The following is a 19,314-nucleotide window of genomic DNA, read 5'->3' as shown; positions in this document are numbered from 1 at the left end:
CGTTGCTTGTACGAGCTTCTAGTGGGAGCTAAACAACTTTGCCTCTCATAATCGCTTCCGCTTTTCGGACCTCCAATCACAAAAAACCTGCATGCATTCCTCTCCATCAATAAAAAAAAAAAAAGGTGGTGCCACCTATGAAAATATTGGCCCTGGATGTAAACGAGCGCCTATCATAACCTGCATGATTCAACAATTCCCCATTTGACCTTTTGGACTAAAGTGCTCTCTTCCCCTATCACAAACCCTAGAATAACACCTCATGGCCCTTTGACAAGGCAAGCATGAACGAAACATGGTATAGCAGGAAGAGCGGCATCCTCGCCACAGAAGCACCGGCAAAAGAGCGACTGATGGACAGCATAGATATTTGCGGCCTGGAAAAAATAAACTCTTAGAGCTCAAAGATCTTTCTTGTCCTGATCCAGAGAAGGTGTCTAGCGTCTGCACCATGTTCCGGTGGATCCGAAGAAGAAATGAACGTCATCCGATCATGTCCGTTAGCAGTTCAAAGAAAGATTTAGTCGCTGCTCGAAACGTTTCCGAAAATAATGTTTCCAAAAATGGTTTAAGGGTGTTTCGCCCATGGAGATGCCAGCTTGGATCTCCCTCCGCTACGAGGGCACGTACTACGTTCTCTACAAGAAGTGGGGGCAGCTCGAGTTCGTCGGCGGGCGACTCGTAGCGCTGCTCGCGGATCATCCGGACCCGAAAGAGTGGAGGCGCCTGCTCGAAAACGCCGTCTTCATCCAGGTGATCGCTGGTGATCAAGGCTCAAGCTTTGATCTTTTTTTCTTCCCTCCACCTAACTCGTGTGTGTGCTCGACAGTGCCAAGATCCAGAGAGAAGCGAGCATCAACCTCGGACGCGATCATCGACGCAGTCCGCGACTACATGCTTGCTGACGCCCGGTGTGAACGAGAATACCTGGAAGATATGGGGCAATTCGACATTATGAGCAGGAGTGCTGCTGTGAAAGCGAGGATGGCGGCTATCCTCGAGGACCCTGTCCGGTTCCGGGCCTTCATCCGGAACGAGGCCGAGAATTTAATGGGAGGAAGAAACCGGTGGGCGTTCCTGTGCCGGAACATCGAGTCCCACGAGCGGCTCTGGTTTCGCTTGCTCGAGCTCGGCGTGTTAGTGTCGAATGAAGAGCCGGACATGGAGCCGCCGCAGCCTGACCTCGACATGGGGTACGTCTACATCATCGACTTGGATGCCGGAACTTTCTCGATCAGCTCCCGCCATGTTCTACGTTCGGGTACCTGGAAGGTAAGCTTTTCTGGATTCACGTCGGAAGTCTCCATTGTTTCTTCCTGGTGTCTTTTGTGTAGATGGGGAAGATCCCCAAGAACTGGCGGCGACGTCTCCAAATTCCAGTGCCCTGGATCGAGCTAGCGACTGCGTACTCGCCCGCTGTCAAGAAGATCGTCCTGGAGAGGCTCAACAACGGTGGCAACTGGCTGTTTGGCATAGTGGTCGACAAGCTCAGCGCTCCATACCGGAGCTTCGACGAGTGTCTCAACATCCTGCAGCTCATCCAGAACTTTTTGTTCGTCGAGGACGGTGATCATGGCAAAGCTGCGTATGCCAAGATTAAAACGAGCCAGGTACGTTTAGCACAGGACCAGGCTCAGGAGGTAAGTAACTCTCCTCAAGTGTTTTCTACAAACTCTTTGTTTTCTTATAGGCGCAAGAAGAGGACGAGGAGCCTTGGGTTGAAGAGGAAGAGGAAGAGGGAAGTTGCAGCATCGGGGGTGAAGGGCAGTTTGCATTGAGCACGGTTTTAGCGGTCCTGCTTTCTATGTGAGCCCGCCAACTTAGGGAACTTTTCTCGTGAAAAGCTTGGGAGCTTTGCAGTTCATCATCGTTCTTCTCTTCTCCTTCCAGCTTTTAGGTTTGGATCGCTACTCGACAAGGCTCCTGCAGACGAAATTGCACACGAGCAATCTCACCTCTTTAAGTCGCTTTTTCTCCTCCTGCTCTCCCTCTTCACCCGGCTCTCGCCCACGCTTTCTAGATGAAGAGGCGTCCATGTGGATCTCGATCATTTGTGCTGCAGCCGGAAGACTAGCTGCATTCGAGATGCTATCAGGTATGACCCAGTTGAAGAAGCAGTGGGGCTTCTCGATCCAGATTCAAACTTGGTGCCATTCTCATTTCACCACAATCACTTTCGGGAACACTCTCAATTCCGACCAAGCCCTGCTCAGTCGAGGTTTACCAGGTTTGGTTGTCCGCGCGGGAGATAGAGAACATCAAGACGACTAGTCAGGTAACTAATGGGAGAATCACTCTTGGTTATCCAAGCAAAATATTTCTTACATCTGATATCAAACTAAAGTTAGGGCTTGGGATAGGGAGGGAAGAAATCGAGGGGGATGGGTTTTATCAAGGAATTCGCGGAGCACTGGATCCGGCAGATGATGGAGGACCCGCGCGAGCGGGAGCGGCTGTGGAAGGAGCGCATGGTGGTGGCCAAGCGGCGGAGCGACAAGAATCTCGAGTACTGGTCACTCCCCGTCAAGCCTTACGGCTTCTGGCAGGCGCCCAAGTACACCAAGGTCTACTACTACAAGCTCCGCCAGAGCAACATCAAGGGCCGCCAGGATCCCTTTGATGTCATCCAGCCCGACTTGATCAACTACATCGAGCGCCCCGCATTCCTCGGTAAGTTTTACTTTCTCTTTAGTGTTCTTGAGAGAAAGCTTATCGAGTTTTCTCTCTTCTTTACAGATCCAGATGGCTATCCTCTGGATTGAGCGAGTGAAATCGATCGAGAGAGAATAACTTTGAAAGACAAATATATCTTTCGACCTTGTTCAAACTTACGTGATTGCGCTTATTTGTGTCCCCGAGTGAGGATCAACTTTTTTAGCTCACTGTGTGCTATATCCAATGTTTGGACAATCGAAGCTATACATCCCTGGGGTTGTAAGAGAAACAAATAAGAATAGATAAAAATCACCCGCGAGGAGGAAAGTCTTCAGCTCGAGGGGCTTCCCTTCTGTGCCTGCTGCTGCGCGATCTCCTTGCGAGAAGCCTCCCACAGCTGGTCCTCGATGCCCAGCTTTCGGAGCTCCATCAGGCCTCGCTCCACTGCGAGTTTGAGGCATTGGTTAGATGCCGGAGATGACGAAAGAAAGATCATACCGTCAACAGCGTCATGGAACGTCGGAGAAACTGCATTCCGACTGGCCCAGTACTGCAGCCGCTCATCAGCGATGTCGGATTCGATCTTGTTGGCTCTTGCTCGACGCCAAAAATAAGACAACCACGCCTGTGATACACACAAACACAGCCGCTGTGAAACACTTGGAAATGTAGTGAGGTTTTCTACCTGTTTGAATTGTACATCTTCTACTTCCTCGCTACTCAAGTCTGGTAACCAAAGATGATAATTAGACGAGGCAAACAAGCGAATGCCAAAGAAGTTTACCCATGGATTCCACGAGTTTGGGACCATCTGGCGAGGCTCTTGCATCTGCAAGTTTAAAAGTTTGTAATTGAAGAGAAATGCAAGTTTTGTACCTGGCAGGCTGTGGCCAACTCTTAACAAACTTGGACGCCGATGCTCAGACATTGCAAGGAGAACTCCATCTTCGACCTTCACAAACCAAACAATTACTTTGACAATCCCAAAGGCTGGCACTAACCTTCAATGATGCAAGCTCTCGCAAGCCTTTCTCTACAGAGAGCATGCTTTCTATGTTGCCTTCGCCAGTGATATCATTTACATCGCGCGACGCCTTCTTTCCGTCTCCATTGGCTGAAGTTTATATCGAGCTCAAGCATGTCGTTGAAGTAAAGACTTACCTGTAGACTCATTGCTGCCTTTTTGTCCGACATCCAAGACAACTTCCAGAGGTAAAGGAGCGAAGGAGGACCAGTACTCATATTTCAGAGGAGCTGTCTCCGGATGAACTCCTGTACTCACGAGATCAATCAAGATGTACGCAAAGATAAACATCTTACCGTGACGTACAGCGAGCCCCCAATACCGTGCAAGCCAGCAACGTTTGAGAACGACCTCTTCCTGGAAAACGCGTTCGGTCAGAGCACCAAGATCCTTCGAGAAAAAACCATTTCTTCTTGAGTCAAGATCATCCTGTGCGTCATTGTTCTCAACGCTTTGGCTTCCGCTTCCGCTTCCAGTGCTTTTGACGATGCCGATACAGCTTCGTCTCTGGCGGCCTGAATTCCAGGCAGTCAGATGGCATAAAAACAATACTCGATGTAGTATACCTCTGCTTCTAGACGAAGCGCTGCAATTTCGTCATCTTTCACATCTCTATTTTGTTTTGCAGCTTTTAGAGCAGCCTAGATGCATTTGTCGTGTAAAATAAACTTCATACAAGAAGAAAAATAAGCAAAGACAAACCTCACGCTGCTTCAGTGCTGCTTCTTTCCTGAATTACAATCAATGGAGTTAGAAGGCAAAACTGCAGCCAGACCAGTACCTATGAAGCAGCCGAGCTTCCAGAGAAATACCTTCTCCAAGACTTGCAACCTGGGAAGCGAGAAAATGAAAGAGATCACAGAGATAAAAGCTAGTATTTACCTGCTTCTCAAGCTCTCTTGCTCTTGCTTCAGACGCTTGCAGTTTTTCTTCAGCAAGGCGTAACTGCAACGAAAAAAGTCACATGACATTCAACAGGTAGAAACTAACCTTGTCAAGACGAAGTTGGTTTTCTTCTTCAAGTACTTCAAGCTACAAGCCAGTGTTGATGAAAATTTCACAAGTTTGAGCATAATATACCTCATCACGAAGTACAGCAGCTTCACGTCTCGAGATTCCGGACTCTTGCCTTTGATGGTGAACCGGATCCGCAGCAGGCCTGCATCAAGAAGATAAACATCACACCACGTTCGAAAGAAACCGAAAACACGAGCCCCAATATATGAAACGGAGAAAGAGAAATCACGAAAACCACTCGACCACCTTCTATCCCGACGAAAGTCAGCATCCACGGAAGGTTCTGGCACTCGTTGTGGCTGTGTGGAAAACGAGGGTGGCTTCACTCGACCAGATGACGCGGGTGCCAAAGGAGGAACTAAAGGCGTAGGACGCAATGGTCTGCCCGCAGAGGCCGAGCGTTGATGGTCACTCCCACTTTCGTCCCGACTCCTCACTAGCTGGTATTTGATAAGAAGTTCACTATCAGTCCAGACCCAATCCCAAAAACTCGTGAAAACAAAGACTGTGAAGCTATGGCAGCAAACAGCAAAAGAAGAGAGGCCGAGCATCTCCAAACTTCGTGTCTCACGAGCAAAGAACGTTTTTCCTCACGGAAAGGAAGACAAACAAAGGATGGCGAACTTACCCCTGGAGACTGGGCTCTGGTCGAGAAATTGCTGGTTTTTCCGCGGTAGGATTGCGATTGCTGTGCGAACTGGAGATCGTCGTCTTCGTCGTCATCGTCCTGTGGATGCGACGCTTGCATCAAGCTAGCGAGGCGCGCAGCCGCCGCCTTGGCGGAGTAATTCGGCCTTCGCATCGCTCCCAGGGAGCCCGATCGGACGTGATGCGCCGGATGCGCCGGCGACATGGCAGGAGATGAAGTGGCGCTCTCATTGCTCCTCTGCCTCGATATTACGGGGCTCCCATTCCTGTCCATCCCTCCCCTCTAGAATCCCCGCCGCCGCCCCACCGGCATTGATCCGGATCTACTCCGGCGCCTATGCAGTACCTGGGATCTGCCGGATGAACCAGTCGCCTCTCCAGCCACTCTAGGTCTTGCCCTAATTCCGTTCCTTTATGATCTCTTACTTACACGGTCGGGCTCGATGCTCAAAGAAGATTAGCCTTGTCTTTTTGGGAATGCCTGCTCGTCTCTGCTGTGATCGGATCTTCTTCTTCTCGATCAACAACGATGAACTTTGAGATCAACAAAAAAGCTTCTTCTCTATGTTTTCTGATCCTTTTTTTTTTTTCTCTCTTTTGTGTGTGTGTAGACAAGTTGGTGGTGCTCTCTTGATGATCCTACGGAAGCTCAAGGAGAATATGCTGCCATACGTTCCCGGGCGAGACATCACCACCAAGATTTAAAGATTTTTTTTCCTTTCTTTTTACACTTGTAATTAAACTAAGCTCCTTTTTCTCCATCTTTTTCTTGAAGCTGGCCTTTTCTGCAAATTACTATAAAACAAATCCTTTAGGTTTTCCTAAGCATTCATTTTTTCGAGCGATGGCAGACTATGTGTGGGCGAGTGACGCGCGGTTGCTAGGCGCTGGAGCGGACGGAGAGGTGAGGGTTGGGTTCCACCGAGAGACTGGAGACAAAGTAGCCATGAAGAAGATGTACGAGCACGAGTACCTTTACGATACCATCATCAACGAGTCGGAGATCCTGGAAGAGGTAGCGCACGACAACGTTGTCAATCTTCTTGGGTTGACCTGCAACAACCAGGGTACGTTCATGGTGATGGAGCTCATGGACGGGAGTTTGCGCGATGTGGTCTCGTCACGCAAGCTTGGGGAGCACGACATCAAGGCCGTGATGCGCCAGATCCTGGAGGGCCTGGCGTGGATTCACGCGCACAGAATCGTTCATCAAGACATCAAGACGAGCAACGTTCTTGTAAAAAGGGATGGAGAGAAGAATAAGTTTGTGGTGAAACTGGCGGACTTCACTACCGCGAGGAGGCTGCAGACACGTCCCTGGTCGAACGAGGTCGGGACCCTGACGTTCAACGCTCCGGAGCTTCTCAAGGGTGCCACCAGCTTTGGCACCGCAATCGACGTGTGGGGCGCCGGGTGCATATTCGCGGAGATGCTCCTGGGTAGCAATCCCTTTGACGTGCCCGACGAGGAGGATGGAGACTCGCTCAACTATTTTGTGGCTGATTTTGCCAAGAAGCTGGACATCGATGGCTGTGGCATGGGCTATCAAGACAGGCGCCGAGAACGAGCACGCGAGAGGATCTTGGAGAAGATGGCGTGGTGGAAAGCCGAGGACGTGAGAAGCGGAATTAAAGACCCCAATGCGGTGGAGCTGCTCAAGAGGATGCTGGCGATTGATCCAGCGAGGAGGATCTCGGCGCAAAACGCCTTGAAGATGCCATATTTCCAAGAGAAGGCCGATGACACATTTGTGGAAGCCAGGCGAGTGCTTCCGACAATGGCGACAGCGAGTGCAAATTTTAGGCCAGCTTGGCTTAAAATCAACAACGCAGCACCATCAATAGCTACAATGTAAACAATGCTTGTGAAGACTGTGAATGTATACATTCAAAGTTTTGGATTTTTCTCTAAGTAGATCATGCAAAAGCTCAATCATGTTCTGAAGACTGTAAATTCATTCAAAGTTTTTGCAAAACTTTGTATCTTAAAGATACATCTAAATCTAATCCTTTATTTCTTGAGACTTAATGAGTGACATTGTTACCTTACACTAACAAATTTGATTATAAGATTGTGCTATTTTTATTTTTATTTTACTTTAATGAGAATTATTTAAAACTTTATATTACTTTATAGAATACGAGTATAATAACACATCATTTTTAAAAAAATTATAAATAAAACAACACAGAAATAACTAATATAAATCTTATTAAATTTACCATAAATTTAAAAATAAAATTAATAAAAAATAGAAAATACCTTTGAACATTATCTGATTTTTGTTATTTAGATTTATAATAAAAATTCTAAGTGAATTAATCTATTATAATTGCAGGTAAAATTAAATTATAAAATAATTTATAAAAATAATTATCTGCATAAGGGGATGTAAAATGTAGATTGCCTAATGATAAAAATTACAGCTTCAATTATGTAGATAATTGTTATAGCTCAATTTTTCATTCTCTTTAAATGACAACATGCAATACCTATTATAGGATAATCAATATTGTTATTTACCCTTTCCTTTATTACTTTTAAATTTATTTAAGTTTTTCCAAATATGAATATAAAAAATAAAAAGAAAATTTAATAAAGATGGTGGTGGTAAGGAGAATTAAATTATGCATATTTTTTATTTACTTTTTATACATCAAGATAGCATTTAATAGTGAGAAGAAAGAACTAAACAATACAAATATTATTTAGGGATTAATTGTGTTTAGATTTATACTATTGTAGTTTAATCCATCTTAATTGTGAGTACAAATTCTTTTACCAAGGTAATGATTAACTATAGTCTAAAGTTCCTTCATCATGATTTGCGATTTTGCTATGTTTATTTTTATCTCTTCATTATTAGCTATTATTTTGCTAAATTTATAATTCCTCTAAATATTTTTTATAACTTTGAAATTTAAAAATTAAAAAATATTAATTATTTAGAAATGTAAATTTTAAAATTGGAGTAATTTTAAAATCATAATAATTATATACTAGTTCACTTAAAATATTTATTAAAAAATAAATCATAAAAAGATTCAGCTATAATGCTACTAATAACCTCCTCACTAACTTCATCTACCTCGCCATAAGCAGCTTTAGTAGCCATCTTTTAACTTAAATATTTTTATATATTTGATAGCTCATATATATAAAAATAAAAATGTAATTATATTCTTAAAATAGTTTTTCAAGGAAACTTAACTACAGAATAATGAGTAATATTGAAATTGATACAAAAATTATACATATTTTAAATTAGTTTTCACTGTTTATGCTTTAGAGCATAAAAATTAAATTTATATAATAAATTAGTAATTAATTTTATTAAAATGAAATTAAAAATAGTAAAAATCTAAGTGTTAAAATATTATTTTTTTATTTTAATATAGTAGTAAGCTAGCTAGAAAATCAAATAAATTATAACTAAAGAGATTTTAAGTTCACAAAATTAGCTAATAGTTGTTATATTACATTTTAACTAAAAGTACAATTTTGTTTTCCACAAATTAATCCTTGCTACTTTTCTTTTTAAAATTTTATGTTAAATAAATTATTATTATATTAATATATATTAAAAATTAAGGTACTATTTTTAATATGATTTTAATTTTTATTCCTTTTAATATTAGTAACTTTTTGAATTTTAAAACACTGTTATAAAAGAAATGTAATCAACAACATAAATGTCTATAATTATGCAGTTTTCTCAAAATGCTACAAGCAATAGAGTAATACACTGTAAGAGCAATAGTGATAACCTTGGTGAGCTACAACCCAAAACGAGATTTTCAAACGAATATGCTATCAAAGCCCTAAACCCTAAACCTAGTGCCGACTTTAGGGTTTTTGAGAAGAAATGGAGGCGCCGGAGAAGAAGAAGCGCAAGCGCTCCAAGGGCGAGGAAGTGGTGGCCGTGGCCCATGGAGAACTCGGAGGCGCCACTGGCGCCGCCAGCCTCGGCGACGCGCAGGCAGGCACCGACTACCTCATCAAGCCGCAGTCGTTCGTGCCGTCGCTCGACACCTCCAAGTGGCCGCTGCTGCTCAAGAACTACGACGCCCTCAACGTCCGCACGGGCCACTACACGCCGCTGCCCACGGGCTTCACGCCGCTCAAGCGCCCCCTCTTCGACTACGTGAGGTATGGTGTCATCAATCTCGACAAGCCCTCCAATCCCTCTTCGCACGAGGTGGTGGCCTGGATCAAGCGCATTCTCCGAGTGGACAAGACCGGCCACAGCGGGACGCTGGATCCCAAGGTCACCGGCAGCCTCATCGTGTGCGTGGATCGAGCGACGCGCCTCGTCAAGGCGCAGCAGGGAGCCGGCAAGCAGTACGTGTGCGTCGCGCGGCTCCACTCGGCGGTGGAGGACGTGGCCAAGGTTGCGCGGGGGCTGGAGACTCTCACCGGCGCGCTCTTCCAGAGGCCACCGCTCATCTCTGCCGTGAAGCGCCAGCTCCGGGTGAGGACCATCTACCAGAGCAAGCTCCTCGAGTTCGATGCGGACAAGCACTTGGTGGTGTTCTGGGTGGAGTGCGAGGCCGGGACTTACATCCGGACGCTGTGCGTCCATCTCGGCTTGCTCCTCGGGGTCGGGGGACACATGCAGGAGCTCCGGAGGGTCCAGTCGGGGATCCTCGGCGAGAAGGACAACTTGGTCACCATGCACGACGTCCTGGACGCGCAGTGGGTCTACGACAACTACAAGGATGAGAGCTACCTGCGGCGGGTGATCATGCCGCTCGAGGTTCTCCTCACGAACTATCCCCGGATCGTCGTCAAGGACTCGGCAGTGAACGCCATTTGCTACGGTGCCAAGCTCATGATCCCGGGGCTGCTCCGCTTTGACTCCAAGGTTGGAGTCGGCACCGAGGTGGTGCTCATGACCACCAAAGGCGAGGCCATCGCTCTGGGCATCGCGCAGATGAGCACGTCGGACATGGCGACGTGCGACCACGGCGTGGTGGCGAAGGTGAAGAGGGTGGTGATGGAGAGGGACACTTATCCCAGGAAGTGGGGGCTTGGGCCGAGAGCTTCCGCCAAGAAACAGATGATCGCGTCCGGGCTGCTCGACAAGCATGGCAAGCCCAACGAGAAGACGCCGCAGGAGTGGCTGAGGAACCATCCTGCCGTTGGTACGTCTAGCGCAGCCGCCGCGGGAGGTGTGAAGATTAAGATCGAGACTGTGGATCTTCCTGTAGTCGCTGCTGGCAATGAAATGGCTATGGTGGGAGCAGCGGTGGCCATGGAGGACGGCGGGAAGAAGAAAGACAAGAAGAAGAAGGCTGTAGTGGAGAGCGCAGATGTGGAGATGGTAGACGCAGCCGATGGGGGAACGGAGAAGAAGAAGAAGAAAAAGAAGAGGGCAGAGGCCGAGGTCGAGGTCGAACTGGAAGAAACTCCGACCTCCAGGAAGGAGAAGAAAAAGGTAAAGCAAGAACAGGAAGAACAGGAGGCCGTGGAAGAAACTCCAAAGCAAGAGAAGAAGAAGAAGGAGAAGAAGCACAAAGGCGAATCGAGCGAAGACGTTGTAGTACTGGACTCAGAGCCGCCAACCTCGGAGAAGAAGAAAAAGAAGAAGAAAAGCGCGGAAGAAGAGTGATGCTGGTTCTTCATGCCGCTTCTTTTCTGTGGAGCTAATCATCCTTTTGTAGTTTTATTTTATGACAGACCCGCTGCAGCGCCGATAAGAAATCATCCAGCCCAGCACAAGAGTATGTTTCATCTTTGCTTTATTTTTCCAACGTTGTGGCCTTGGCTTCTTCAATCAGCTTCCGAGAGATCTAACTTAAGAAACGATATCAGAGACGATGAAAAGAAGAGTCCTCGATTTGTGAGGAGCTTTCGCTACTTCTTGTAAGGTCCATTTGCCATTTGCAAGTCAGGCTAGAACAAAAAGAGTTGGTTTCTTCTTTTCTTGCTTCTTAGTCTCGATTCAAGCGGTAACTTCGTCCACGGAATGCCGTCCCTTCGGCGGCGGATGGCGGGGCAGATGGAGGCGACTCTGCCTGTGGCTGCGGGCGGCTGCTACGATCTGGCTGCCGCGGGACGCTGTGGATGATCCCATACTTGGCCAGAAGCTTGTGGCTGGAAAGTAAAACCAAAAGCGCTGGCGATCAAACCAAGAGCGAGGAAAAGAGAAAGTCTTACACGAAGCGTGGAGCTCGAAGAAAGTCCCGTCCTCCCGACCGCGGGTAAAGAACAGTGAGGAAGTGATAGAGGTGGCCCATGACGATTCCCAGGAGGTCGTGGAGGAAGGAGCCTCCAAACATGGTGTTGATGAAGAGCATTGCCCATGGCACGTAGAACCCCTGGAAGGCGATGGATGGAGTGAGTGAAGAAGAAAGACGAGAAAGAAAGAGTGATTTTCACCTGGATTGTGACAAGGCCGAGCATGCTCACGCTGGCGTTTGGGAACTCGCGTGACCAGAGGTAGACGAGCATGAACACGAGCACCGATCCCATGAACCAGAAGTTCAGGCTGGGAAACACGGTGGCGATGCCCTGCAAGAGAAGAAAATCGATCCCGAGACTCGAGAAAATAGATCAGTTCTTACCAGAAGAGTGAGCGCCGAGACGACCATCATCCACACGAACTGTCCCGTGCTAACGAATGATCTCTCGAGCTGGACGCCATAGCGTGCCCTGGAAACAACGAAGAGGGTGTGAATGACGACAAAGCTTGGACGATCGATCACCTACAGCATTATCAGCTGGATCGCGAAGTTCATCGAGAAGGTCCCGAGGAAGAAGAAATTCGTAACGGCCCTCCATAGCTAAAGCGAGAGCAAACAAAGCCAATCTAGCCAAGAAACAGCGATCCGACTCACCTGGAGCTTCTTGAATGCGAGCTCTGGCGAGAAGTAGAGAAGCATCCCACTGACAAGGCCCAATCGCTCCACGGTAGTGAGGAGCAAGCAAGTTGTGCCATAGAACTTGATAATCGGCGGCAGCGAGTGATAGAACCTGCACAAGCGAGGGGATCAAGCAATGAATCGAGAGAATGAGGAGGAGCTCACTCTGCCGGTGAAGACATGGACGCGAGAATTTTTAGGTCTTTCAAAAAACTTAGGTTCGACCTACACACTCTGTTTTAAGAGACACAGGTTCGAATCTCAAATTTAGGGCTTTACAGTGACGTTGACTATGTTGACCAACATGACCAGTGTAGCAGAATATTACAACTAGCTCAAATGCTCATCTATTCCTAATAACAGTTCGCAAATTAAGATACTATATAATTAATGCTGGATGTTGGAGATCTCTGAAAGTCTATGATCCTTTTATATGATATTTCGATAATAGCAACGATTGCGACAAATGGAGCAGCATCTTCATGCTATGTATGAGTCGACTTTGTGAAGACTAATTAACCTTGCTTCATTGACAATGGCATTGTGTTTGTTTGCGCTACTGGCCTTCGAATTTGTGATCTCCAGCCAAGGACTTCCCGGTGGATTTCACCACAGAGCTCCTTTCAAGACCAGCGGCCCCTACTCCATTGCCCATCGTGGAGCCAATGGGGAATTTCCTGAATCAACTGTTCCAGCGTTCAAGGTTCTCACTTCTCTCGCGGTTGCCAAATCTATTCTTATCAGTGGTTTCTCTGCAGAGGGCAATACAAGAAGGCATAGACATCATTGAAACGGACATTGGAGCTACCAAGGATGGGTTCCTCATCTGCTTGCACGACACCACTCTGGACGCCATAACCGATGTTGCGCAACGCCCAGAGTTTGCAAGTAGAAGAGCAACCTATCCAGTGGAGGGCGAGAACATCACTGGTTTTTTTGCGGGTACTTTCTTGAGTCTCTTCTAGTTAAAATCTTTCTCGTCTGGAACAGTCGACTTCACCTTGGATGAGATCAAGTCCCTCCGTGTCCACCAGCGCTATGAGTTTAGGGATCAAGCTTACAATGGTAAGAGATGCCAGTAGTTTTGAAGTGTTCTCATAGAGCAAGTTTGCTTCTTTCAGGGATGTATCAAATACCAACATTCGAGGAGTACATTGCGATTGCATTGGAGGCACCCAGAGTTGTGGGCATTGATCCGGAGATAAAAAACCCAGTCTTCATCAACAAGCATGTAAGCTCTAAGGCGAAAATCACCCAAACTGTCTTTAATCTCTCAGGTAACATGGCCGCACGGGAAGCTCTTCGAAGACAAATACGTGGAAACACTGCTCAAGTATGGCTACAACGCACCGTATCTCTCCGAATCGTGGCTCCAGCAGCCGATTTTCATCCAATCCTTTGCACCACTCTCGATCCTGCGCGTTGCAAACCAGACCAAGTCGCCAAAGATCTTCAACATTGGCAGAGACACGGACCTCGCCCAAGACACACTCCAGCCATACTCGGAGCTAAGCAGCGACGCATACCTGGATTTCATCAAATCGTACGTGGCAGGCATATCGACGGACAAGAACACCATAGCGCCCATAGACGAGACCACGGGGAGGCTCTCACCGCCGTCGGATATAGTGGACCGGGCGCACGTAAGAGGCCTCATGATCCATCCCGCCACCTTTCGCAACGAAGCCCAGTTCATGGCCAAAGACTTCCGGGCGGATCCATACCGCGAGTTTGATTACTTCTTGCAGGGATTGCGAGTGGACGCTGTGATGACCGACTTCCCTTCCACTCTCACAAGCTATATGAATGCCATCGCCAAGAGCCCAGATCTATGGAAGAGCTGTGAAGTTTAGTTTGTCTCCAAGAAGGGCAGTGAAGTTTAGATGTTCTTTGTCTCCTTGAAGTTTCTTCTTTGCCTCCAAGATCTATGGAAGGAAGTTTTGATCCTCGCTAAGATCGTCTTCTTTCTCGCTATCAGTCTCTTCTCCGGAGAATGGATGTGTCGGCTCCGGGAGCTCGAGCACTTGCTCGGAGGTGGGCTCGATCTTGAGCAGAGGAATTAGCTCCGGGAGAACGTACTCGGCGACGAGCTTCCACAGCCACACCGCCGACTCGCTGCTAATCTCGAGGTAGTGCTTGCCACGCTCGTCTCGCATTATCCGGCACTGGATCCTCCTCTCGTACATGGCTTCCACCACCAGGCACAGCTCCTTGTGATCGTAAGCTTCCGCGTTGAAAACCATCGATCGGCCGTCCAGAGATCTATGACCGCCATACATGTACCAGTAGGCCAGCGTTAGCTCGGGGATCCACCGGTGAACCAAGCGCGGTATCTTTTGCTCCCCGTTCGGCCTGTACTGGTGGTAGTAGAAGTAGAACTTCACGTTTGGCGTCGTCTGGAAGTGGAGCTTCCTGCCTTGGCCGCCGCTGTCCTCCACCACCTTGGGAGTCTCCACTGCCCAGTCCGTGAAGATCTCGTACAAGTTGTGTATCAGAGCCTGGCCTTTGTAGCTCTCCGCGTCCTGCTCGAAGTGGATGCACGCACCGTTGTAGGACGCTGCGGTCATTCGCGTGCCCGCTAGCAGCACTCCCGCTAGGATCGCTCGCTGCGTGGACGTGAGCTTCGGTCTCACGTAGAGCTTCGCCTTTTCCACCCAGGTTGTCTTCACCGACGCCTCCACGTAAGGCTGGAACTCTTCCGGGACTGGCTGCCGGTGCTCAGTCAGCAGCTTGAAGATCTCCTTGACTTTGTCCTTCCGGTCTGCTTTGCCGTATGCTCCCAGCATTATCCCGTGCGTCTTGAAGTCTGGCCTCAGGCACTTCCTCTCTATCATATTGTTGTAAAGCTCTTCGGCCTTGTCGAGGCGACCACTGTCGATGAATGCCTGGAGCTGTAAGTGGTAGGATTCCCTGTTTGGACGGCAGCCATGCTTGGACATGTACGCGTAGGTCGAGTCCACCTTGTCGAACTTGCCAAGCCTTGAGTACATCTCCATCACTGCGTTGAAAGCCGACTGCAAAGTTTGGAACTTGTAGAGGCTGGGGTGGAGCTTGCCTAGGAGCTCCTCCGTAGCTTCTACTTGGTCATTGCTAGCCATCACCTCGATGATGATCTTGAAGAGAGCAAACTTTGGAAAAGTCGGAGAGTTTTCCGTTTCCCTGAACAAGTCCATAGCTTTGCCAGGGAGACCTGCCTTGCCGTAAGCTTCCATGAGGGCTATGTAGTAGTGCCAGTCGAGCTCTTCCTGCGTTTCTTTCAGCTGCTCGAAGAGCTTCTCGGCTTTGACATAGTTGCCACTCTTGGAGCACACCCGGATAAGTGCTCCAAAGATCAACGGAGAGAGCTCCAGACCCTGTGACTTCATGTCGTCAACTAGAAACTGGACTCGTGCTTCGTCTCCCTTCACGGCGTGGATGATCACTAGAGTCTCGTACATCTCTGTCGTGCACGGAAGATTACACTCCCGGATGCTGTTGAAGACGGCATTAGCTCTGTCGGCCCACCTCAAGCTCGCCTTCCCACTCTCCGTCAAAAACTTGAAGAGCGAGTGCTTGACAATCGCCGGGGGTTCGTATCCTCCAAACTCTCTCATCCGGTTGTAGAGCTTCCAAGCCTCGTCGACGTATTTGTATCTGCCATCCTGTAAATAAGACTTGATGAGAGTGCTGTAGGTGGATTCCTTGGGAACATAAGCGTACTGGATGATGATATCAAACAAGTCGCGAGCTCTTCCGACTTTTCCCGTCTGGCCGAGTAGCTCGGACATCCTGCTGGCGAGCTGAAAGTCGAGAACGAACCATGGACGTTGCTGCGACCACTTGAAAACCTGATCAAAATGGTGTGATCGAAGGAACAAAGGAAGCAAAACTACGTACCCTGTGAGCTCGAATGAAGTGGTCGATGCTGAGAAGCCGATGGCACACGATGGATATGTCCTTGTTATGTAACCACTTCACCTGCGAGTTTAAGATCTTCACGGTTTGCATGGAGTCCAGGCGAGGAATCTCGGTGCACAGCCAGTGTATCCTTTTTCTCTTCCACTCCTCGTTGAGATAAACGCTCTCATCCAAGTCGGCGTCCAGCTTCGCTAGCTCTGCCGCTCTGGCCTTCTTCTTCTCCAAAACTTTGACTCTCCAGTGCTCGATCGGGTGGCCATAGATGGTGGTCGGATAAGCAGGAATTTGCTTCACGGCACACGCTGGAGCCTCGTCCGGAAAACCACCCTCGTCTCTCTCGGCGGTGCTATCACTGGAGCGTTCTATAACAGCACTCTTTGGAGGAGCTTCATTCAAGGACGAGAGAATTTTCGTCGCTCTCCCAATCTCGTTCTCCCTCCTCGAGAATCTAATGTCCGATTCTCGCGGATTTCCATACGGTGGGAGCTGCTGGAGCCTCTTCCTCGGCTTCCTGGGTGTCCTCTTCGGGTCCTTGAATGGCACACCTCCTTCTTCCACAGCTCCGCCAGCATCTCTATCACTAAATTCCCGTCCTCTATCGCCTCCATTCCCTCTCTCCCAGAAATCACTGCCCCAGGGAACCCGCTGCGGCCGGTTGCGAAATCCCTGGCCAGGAACCGAGACGTCGCTGCTGCTCCGCGCTGGAAATTCCGCGGCCGCTGTCGCGAGGAGGCACTTACCACGGATCGATGTGTAGCAGCCAGCGCGCTTGGCAAGAATCGATGTCATCGACGGCATTGCGACGAGGCCATTGCACGACATTCTCCCCGGAGAGCATAGCAAAGCCCTAAACCCATGGAACTCAGGAATCGAACCCACACAAGTTTGGAACCTTGATTACGTCCAGGATGCATCCTTGAGCAAGCTTCCTGTGGAAGAGTGGAAGCCAGAGCCACTGACTTAAGCTTTGACGAGGTTTTCTGGACCATCGTCGCTGCTAAACTCTTGAAGCATGTCCTTGAGATCTCTCGAGTTTTCTTTTGTCTTTGAACAACTGGGAGGTGGTGTGATGGTTTTTGTTTGTTTTCTTAACGTTGGTTCTCTCGATAAATTGTCGTCTGAGATCCACAAAGTGCGCATTGCTATTTTCGACAGCCTTTCTCCCGATCTACAGGTTGGATGTGTTCTCTGGTGAGGAAAATTGCTGGCTGTGAAACAATCTCTAATTCTGTGTGTTTTTACTGCCTAGGCATGAAGTAGCGAGTGTAAGTGGACATGGAAGAGTACTTCTTGTTCCTCGCTTTGAGCTCTTGGCTTAAAAGGATGTGGATTTGCATCTGAACTATCTTTTGCTGATTTTCTTGCGGCACGGCTTTGCATGCAGTCTGCAATAACCATCCATGGGAGACGTAAGCTCTTATAGATTATCTCCCGGTTTTGATAAAATACTTCTCCTGAATCTCTCGACTCACTTTGATGTGGACGACGAATTCGCGTTAAGTTTCCACACATGAGCAAGGACAAGGCTCTGGCTTTCAATTTTATCACGAGCCGGATCTCGTATGATATCAGATTTTTGTTATTGGTTTTTGATGCAAAGTAACATGTAGCATTAGGGACATCTGACATCCTCTGCATGAAAACACGAGAACGGACAAACTATGATGCCGAGCAGCAGTGTTCCCCCCACAGAACACTTCTGTAAAGTAAGAGTGGCGCCAGAGTGATCCTTCTTACATGGAGCTCCTTCTATCCCACTCGCAAGCAAGATCTTGTAGAGTTTTTCATGGAAGGCTAAATATAGTTTTAAGCATTAAAACATTTTTTGTATGAAAAACATTTTCTGGAAGAATATTTTATCCTTGAAATTGAATATTTTTGGTGTGAAAACATATATTCCCCATGAATATTCTCCAAGTGAAGATGCATATTCTACACATGAAATCAAATATTCTTAAAGGATATTCTCCAGAATCTAGTGTTCATTAGGACCTAGCCATGTAAATGGCCTCTTAGATGACCATCCATAACCATTCATCATCTTTGAAATTTTGTGACTATAAGATTAGAATTTTTTAAATTCATTGACTTGCTTGTTATATTATATAGGCATAATTTAGCAACAAAAACACCATAGCTCCCTTTTAATTTAAATTAATAAAAACATTTTTGCATTGTTGCAAAGGGTGGGGAGCTTAGAGATAACTATGTAAAATGACACAAACCATAAGAATATTCTAAAATTATTTTAAAGTTTGTGGGATTTAAAGTTGGAATGCCTATAGCATTTTATGCTCATTGTAGAGCAATATATGAAATTTATGGAATTCTATTGTTTTTTTAATTATTTGAGATTTCAATATAGTTGTTATTATTTGCAAAAATGAACCAAAATTTCCTACTATATACTGTGCTTAGAGGAAAGACAATAGGAATTTATTAAGAGTTGGCTGAGAATTTATTTATTTGTTAGGAATTTATTTTTAGGAAGTCATATAATTTCAGATATAACATACATTTTTTTTTTTATGAATTTAAACTTTCTTAGAGGTCATCTAGCCTAGTACTATTCAAATTCAAAGACACTTAACAAAACTCTTAATTAATTGAAAATAGAGGTGCTCTTTTATTCATGAGTATATTCTTTTTATATTTAAACTTTTATGAACTGTTTTTTGAATTATATATATATTTTTTTGATAATTAACTTATTAGTTGATCTGTTTTAGCACTTGGAGTAAATTGTTGGATGGAGAAGGTGTGTAGTTGAGGCATTGATATCGCTAGTACTTGTGTTAGTGAAAATGGCATTGTTATTTCGAGTGATGAAGAATTTTCCTTAAATCTTGATTTTTCATATTATTTTTTTTGCTAGTGTTTTGGCTTCACATTAGATCTTGAAGGTGGTTGAAAAAGAGTGTTAGTGCAATGTAGATATTTGAAGATATGGTCTTGTAATCAAGCATTAGATGTTTATTTTGCATTTTACTGGTATTGATGATGGATTTAAATTTGGAAATATGGGCATGATGTTCAATGCTAAGTATGCTATTGGATCATAAGAATTTGTGTTGAGATGAACTTATATGAAGTTGTAGGTAAGAGGAAGTTGGTTGAGTCTTAAAAATTTGTATTCTTAGACAAAGAGTCATTCTTTCTCTAGGATGAAAAATTTTCCACAAATTTTCTTAAGCTTTTCCAATGGTTGAT

General features: G+C 46.5%; 7 protein-coding genes across 7 annotated transcripts; 4 read left to right on the top strand and 3 right to left on the bottom strand.

Annotated features, from left to right (window-relative positions):
* The first annotated feature begins 2,336 nt into the window (after nucleotides 1-2,336).
* Nucleotides 2,337-2,927, top strand: LOC9629438. Its single transcript, XM_002975385.2, has 2 exons — nucleotides 2,337-2,670; nucleotides 2,737-2,927. Exons 1-2 carry the CDS (start codon nucleotides 2,382-2,384, stop codon nucleotides 2,760-2,762), a joined length of 315 nt encoding a protein of 104 aa, XP_002975431.2. The 5' UTR covers nucleotides 2,337-2,381; the 3' UTR covers nucleotides 2,763-2,927.
* LOC9629928 (coiled-coil domain-containing protein SCD2) lies at nucleotides 2,819-5,752 on the bottom strand. Its single transcript, XM_024680226.1, has 17 exons — nucleotides 5,325-5,752; nucleotides 4,943-5,136; nucleotides 4,760-4,838; nucleotides 4,670-4,711; nucleotides 4,562-4,624; nucleotides 4,461-4,510; nucleotides 4,382-4,409; nucleotides 4,246-4,320; nucleotides 4,084-4,194; nucleotides 3,976-4,036; nucleotides 3,817-3,927; nucleotides 3,657-3,769; nucleotides 3,532-3,607; nucleotides 3,440-3,484; nucleotides 3,341-3,381; nucleotides 3,154-3,280; nucleotides 2,819-3,099 (listed from the first exon to the last, which is right to left on the bottom strand). The coding sequence occupies exons 1-17, from the start codon at nucleotides 5,616-5,618 to the stop codon at nucleotides 2,987-2,989; spliced, it is 1,623 nt and encodes a 540-aa protein (XP_024535994.1). The 5' UTR covers nucleotides 5,619-5,752; the 3' UTR covers nucleotides 2,819-2,986.
* A 436-nt stretch (nucleotides 5,753-6,188) lies between these two features.
* LOC9629927 (cell division control protein 2 homolog 3) lies at nucleotides 6,189-7,199 on the top strand. Its single transcript, XM_002975384.1, has one exon. It carries the CDS (start codon nucleotides 6,189-6,191, stop codon nucleotides 7,197-7,199), a length of 1,011 nt encoding a protein of 336 aa, XP_002975430.1.
* Nucleotides 7,200-9,175: 1,976 nt separating this feature from the next.
* LOC9629437 (H/ACA ribonucleoprotein complex subunit 4) lies at nucleotides 9,176-11,203 on the top strand. The gene has a single exon (XM_024680298.1). It carries the CDS (start codon nucleotides 9,210-9,212, stop codon nucleotides 10,953-10,955), a length of 1,746 nt encoding a protein of 581 aa, XP_024536066.1. The 5' UTR covers nucleotides 9,176-9,209; the 3' UTR covers nucleotides 10,956-11,203.
* On the bottom strand, nucleotides 11,165-12,431 carry LOC9629926 (derlin-1). The gene is made up of 7 exons (XM_002975264.2): nucleotides 12,373-12,431; nucleotides 12,184-12,319; nucleotides 12,056-12,129; nucleotides 11,911-11,998; nucleotides 11,726-11,857; nucleotides 11,504-11,664; nucleotides 11,165-11,440 (listed from the first exon to the last, which is right to left on the bottom strand). Exons 1-7 carry the CDS (start codon nucleotides 12,387-12,389, stop codon nucleotides 11,278-11,280), a joined length of 771 nt encoding a protein of 256 aa, XP_002975310.1. The 5' UTR covers nucleotides 12,390-12,431; the 3' UTR covers nucleotides 11,165-11,277.
* Nucleotides 12,432-12,708: 277 nt separating this feature from the next.
* Nucleotides 12,709-14,161, top strand: LOC9629436 (glycerophosphodiester phosphodiesterase GDPD6). The gene is made up of 5 exons (XM_002975382.2): nucleotides 12,709-12,910; nucleotides 12,966-13,149; nucleotides 13,198-13,272; nucleotides 13,329-13,438; nucleotides 13,485-14,161. The coding sequence occupies exons 1-5, from the start codon at nucleotides 12,743-12,745 to the stop codon at nucleotides 14,058-14,060; spliced, it is 1,113 nt and encodes a 370-aa protein (XP_002975428.1). The 5' UTR covers nucleotides 12,709-12,742; the 3' UTR covers nucleotides 14,061-14,161.
* On the bottom strand, nucleotides 14,061-16,945 carry LOC9629435 (pentatricopeptide repeat-containing protein OTP51, chloroplastic). Its single transcript, XM_002975263.2, has 2 exons — nucleotides 16,084-16,945; nucleotides 14,061-16,034 (listed from the first exon to the last, which is right to left on the bottom strand). Exons 1-2 carry the CDS (start codon nucleotides 16,924-16,926, stop codon nucleotides 14,133-14,135), a joined length of 2,745 nt encoding a protein of 914 aa, XP_002975309.1. The 5' UTR covers nucleotides 16,927-16,945; the 3' UTR covers nucleotides 14,061-14,132.
* Nucleotides 16,946-19,314: the final 2,369 nt, after the last annotated feature.

Source organism: Selaginella moellendorffii, unplaced genomic scaffold (genome assembly GCF_000143415.4).
Source record: "Selaginella moellendorffii unplaced genomic scaffold, v1.0 SELMOscaffold_27, whole genome shotgun sequence".
NCBI classification, from domain to species: Eukaryota; Viridiplantae; Streptophyta; class Lycopodiopsida; order Selaginellales; family Selaginellaceae; genus Selaginella; species Selaginella moellendorffii.
This window is presented reverse-complemented; position numbering and strand designations above follow the sequence as displayed.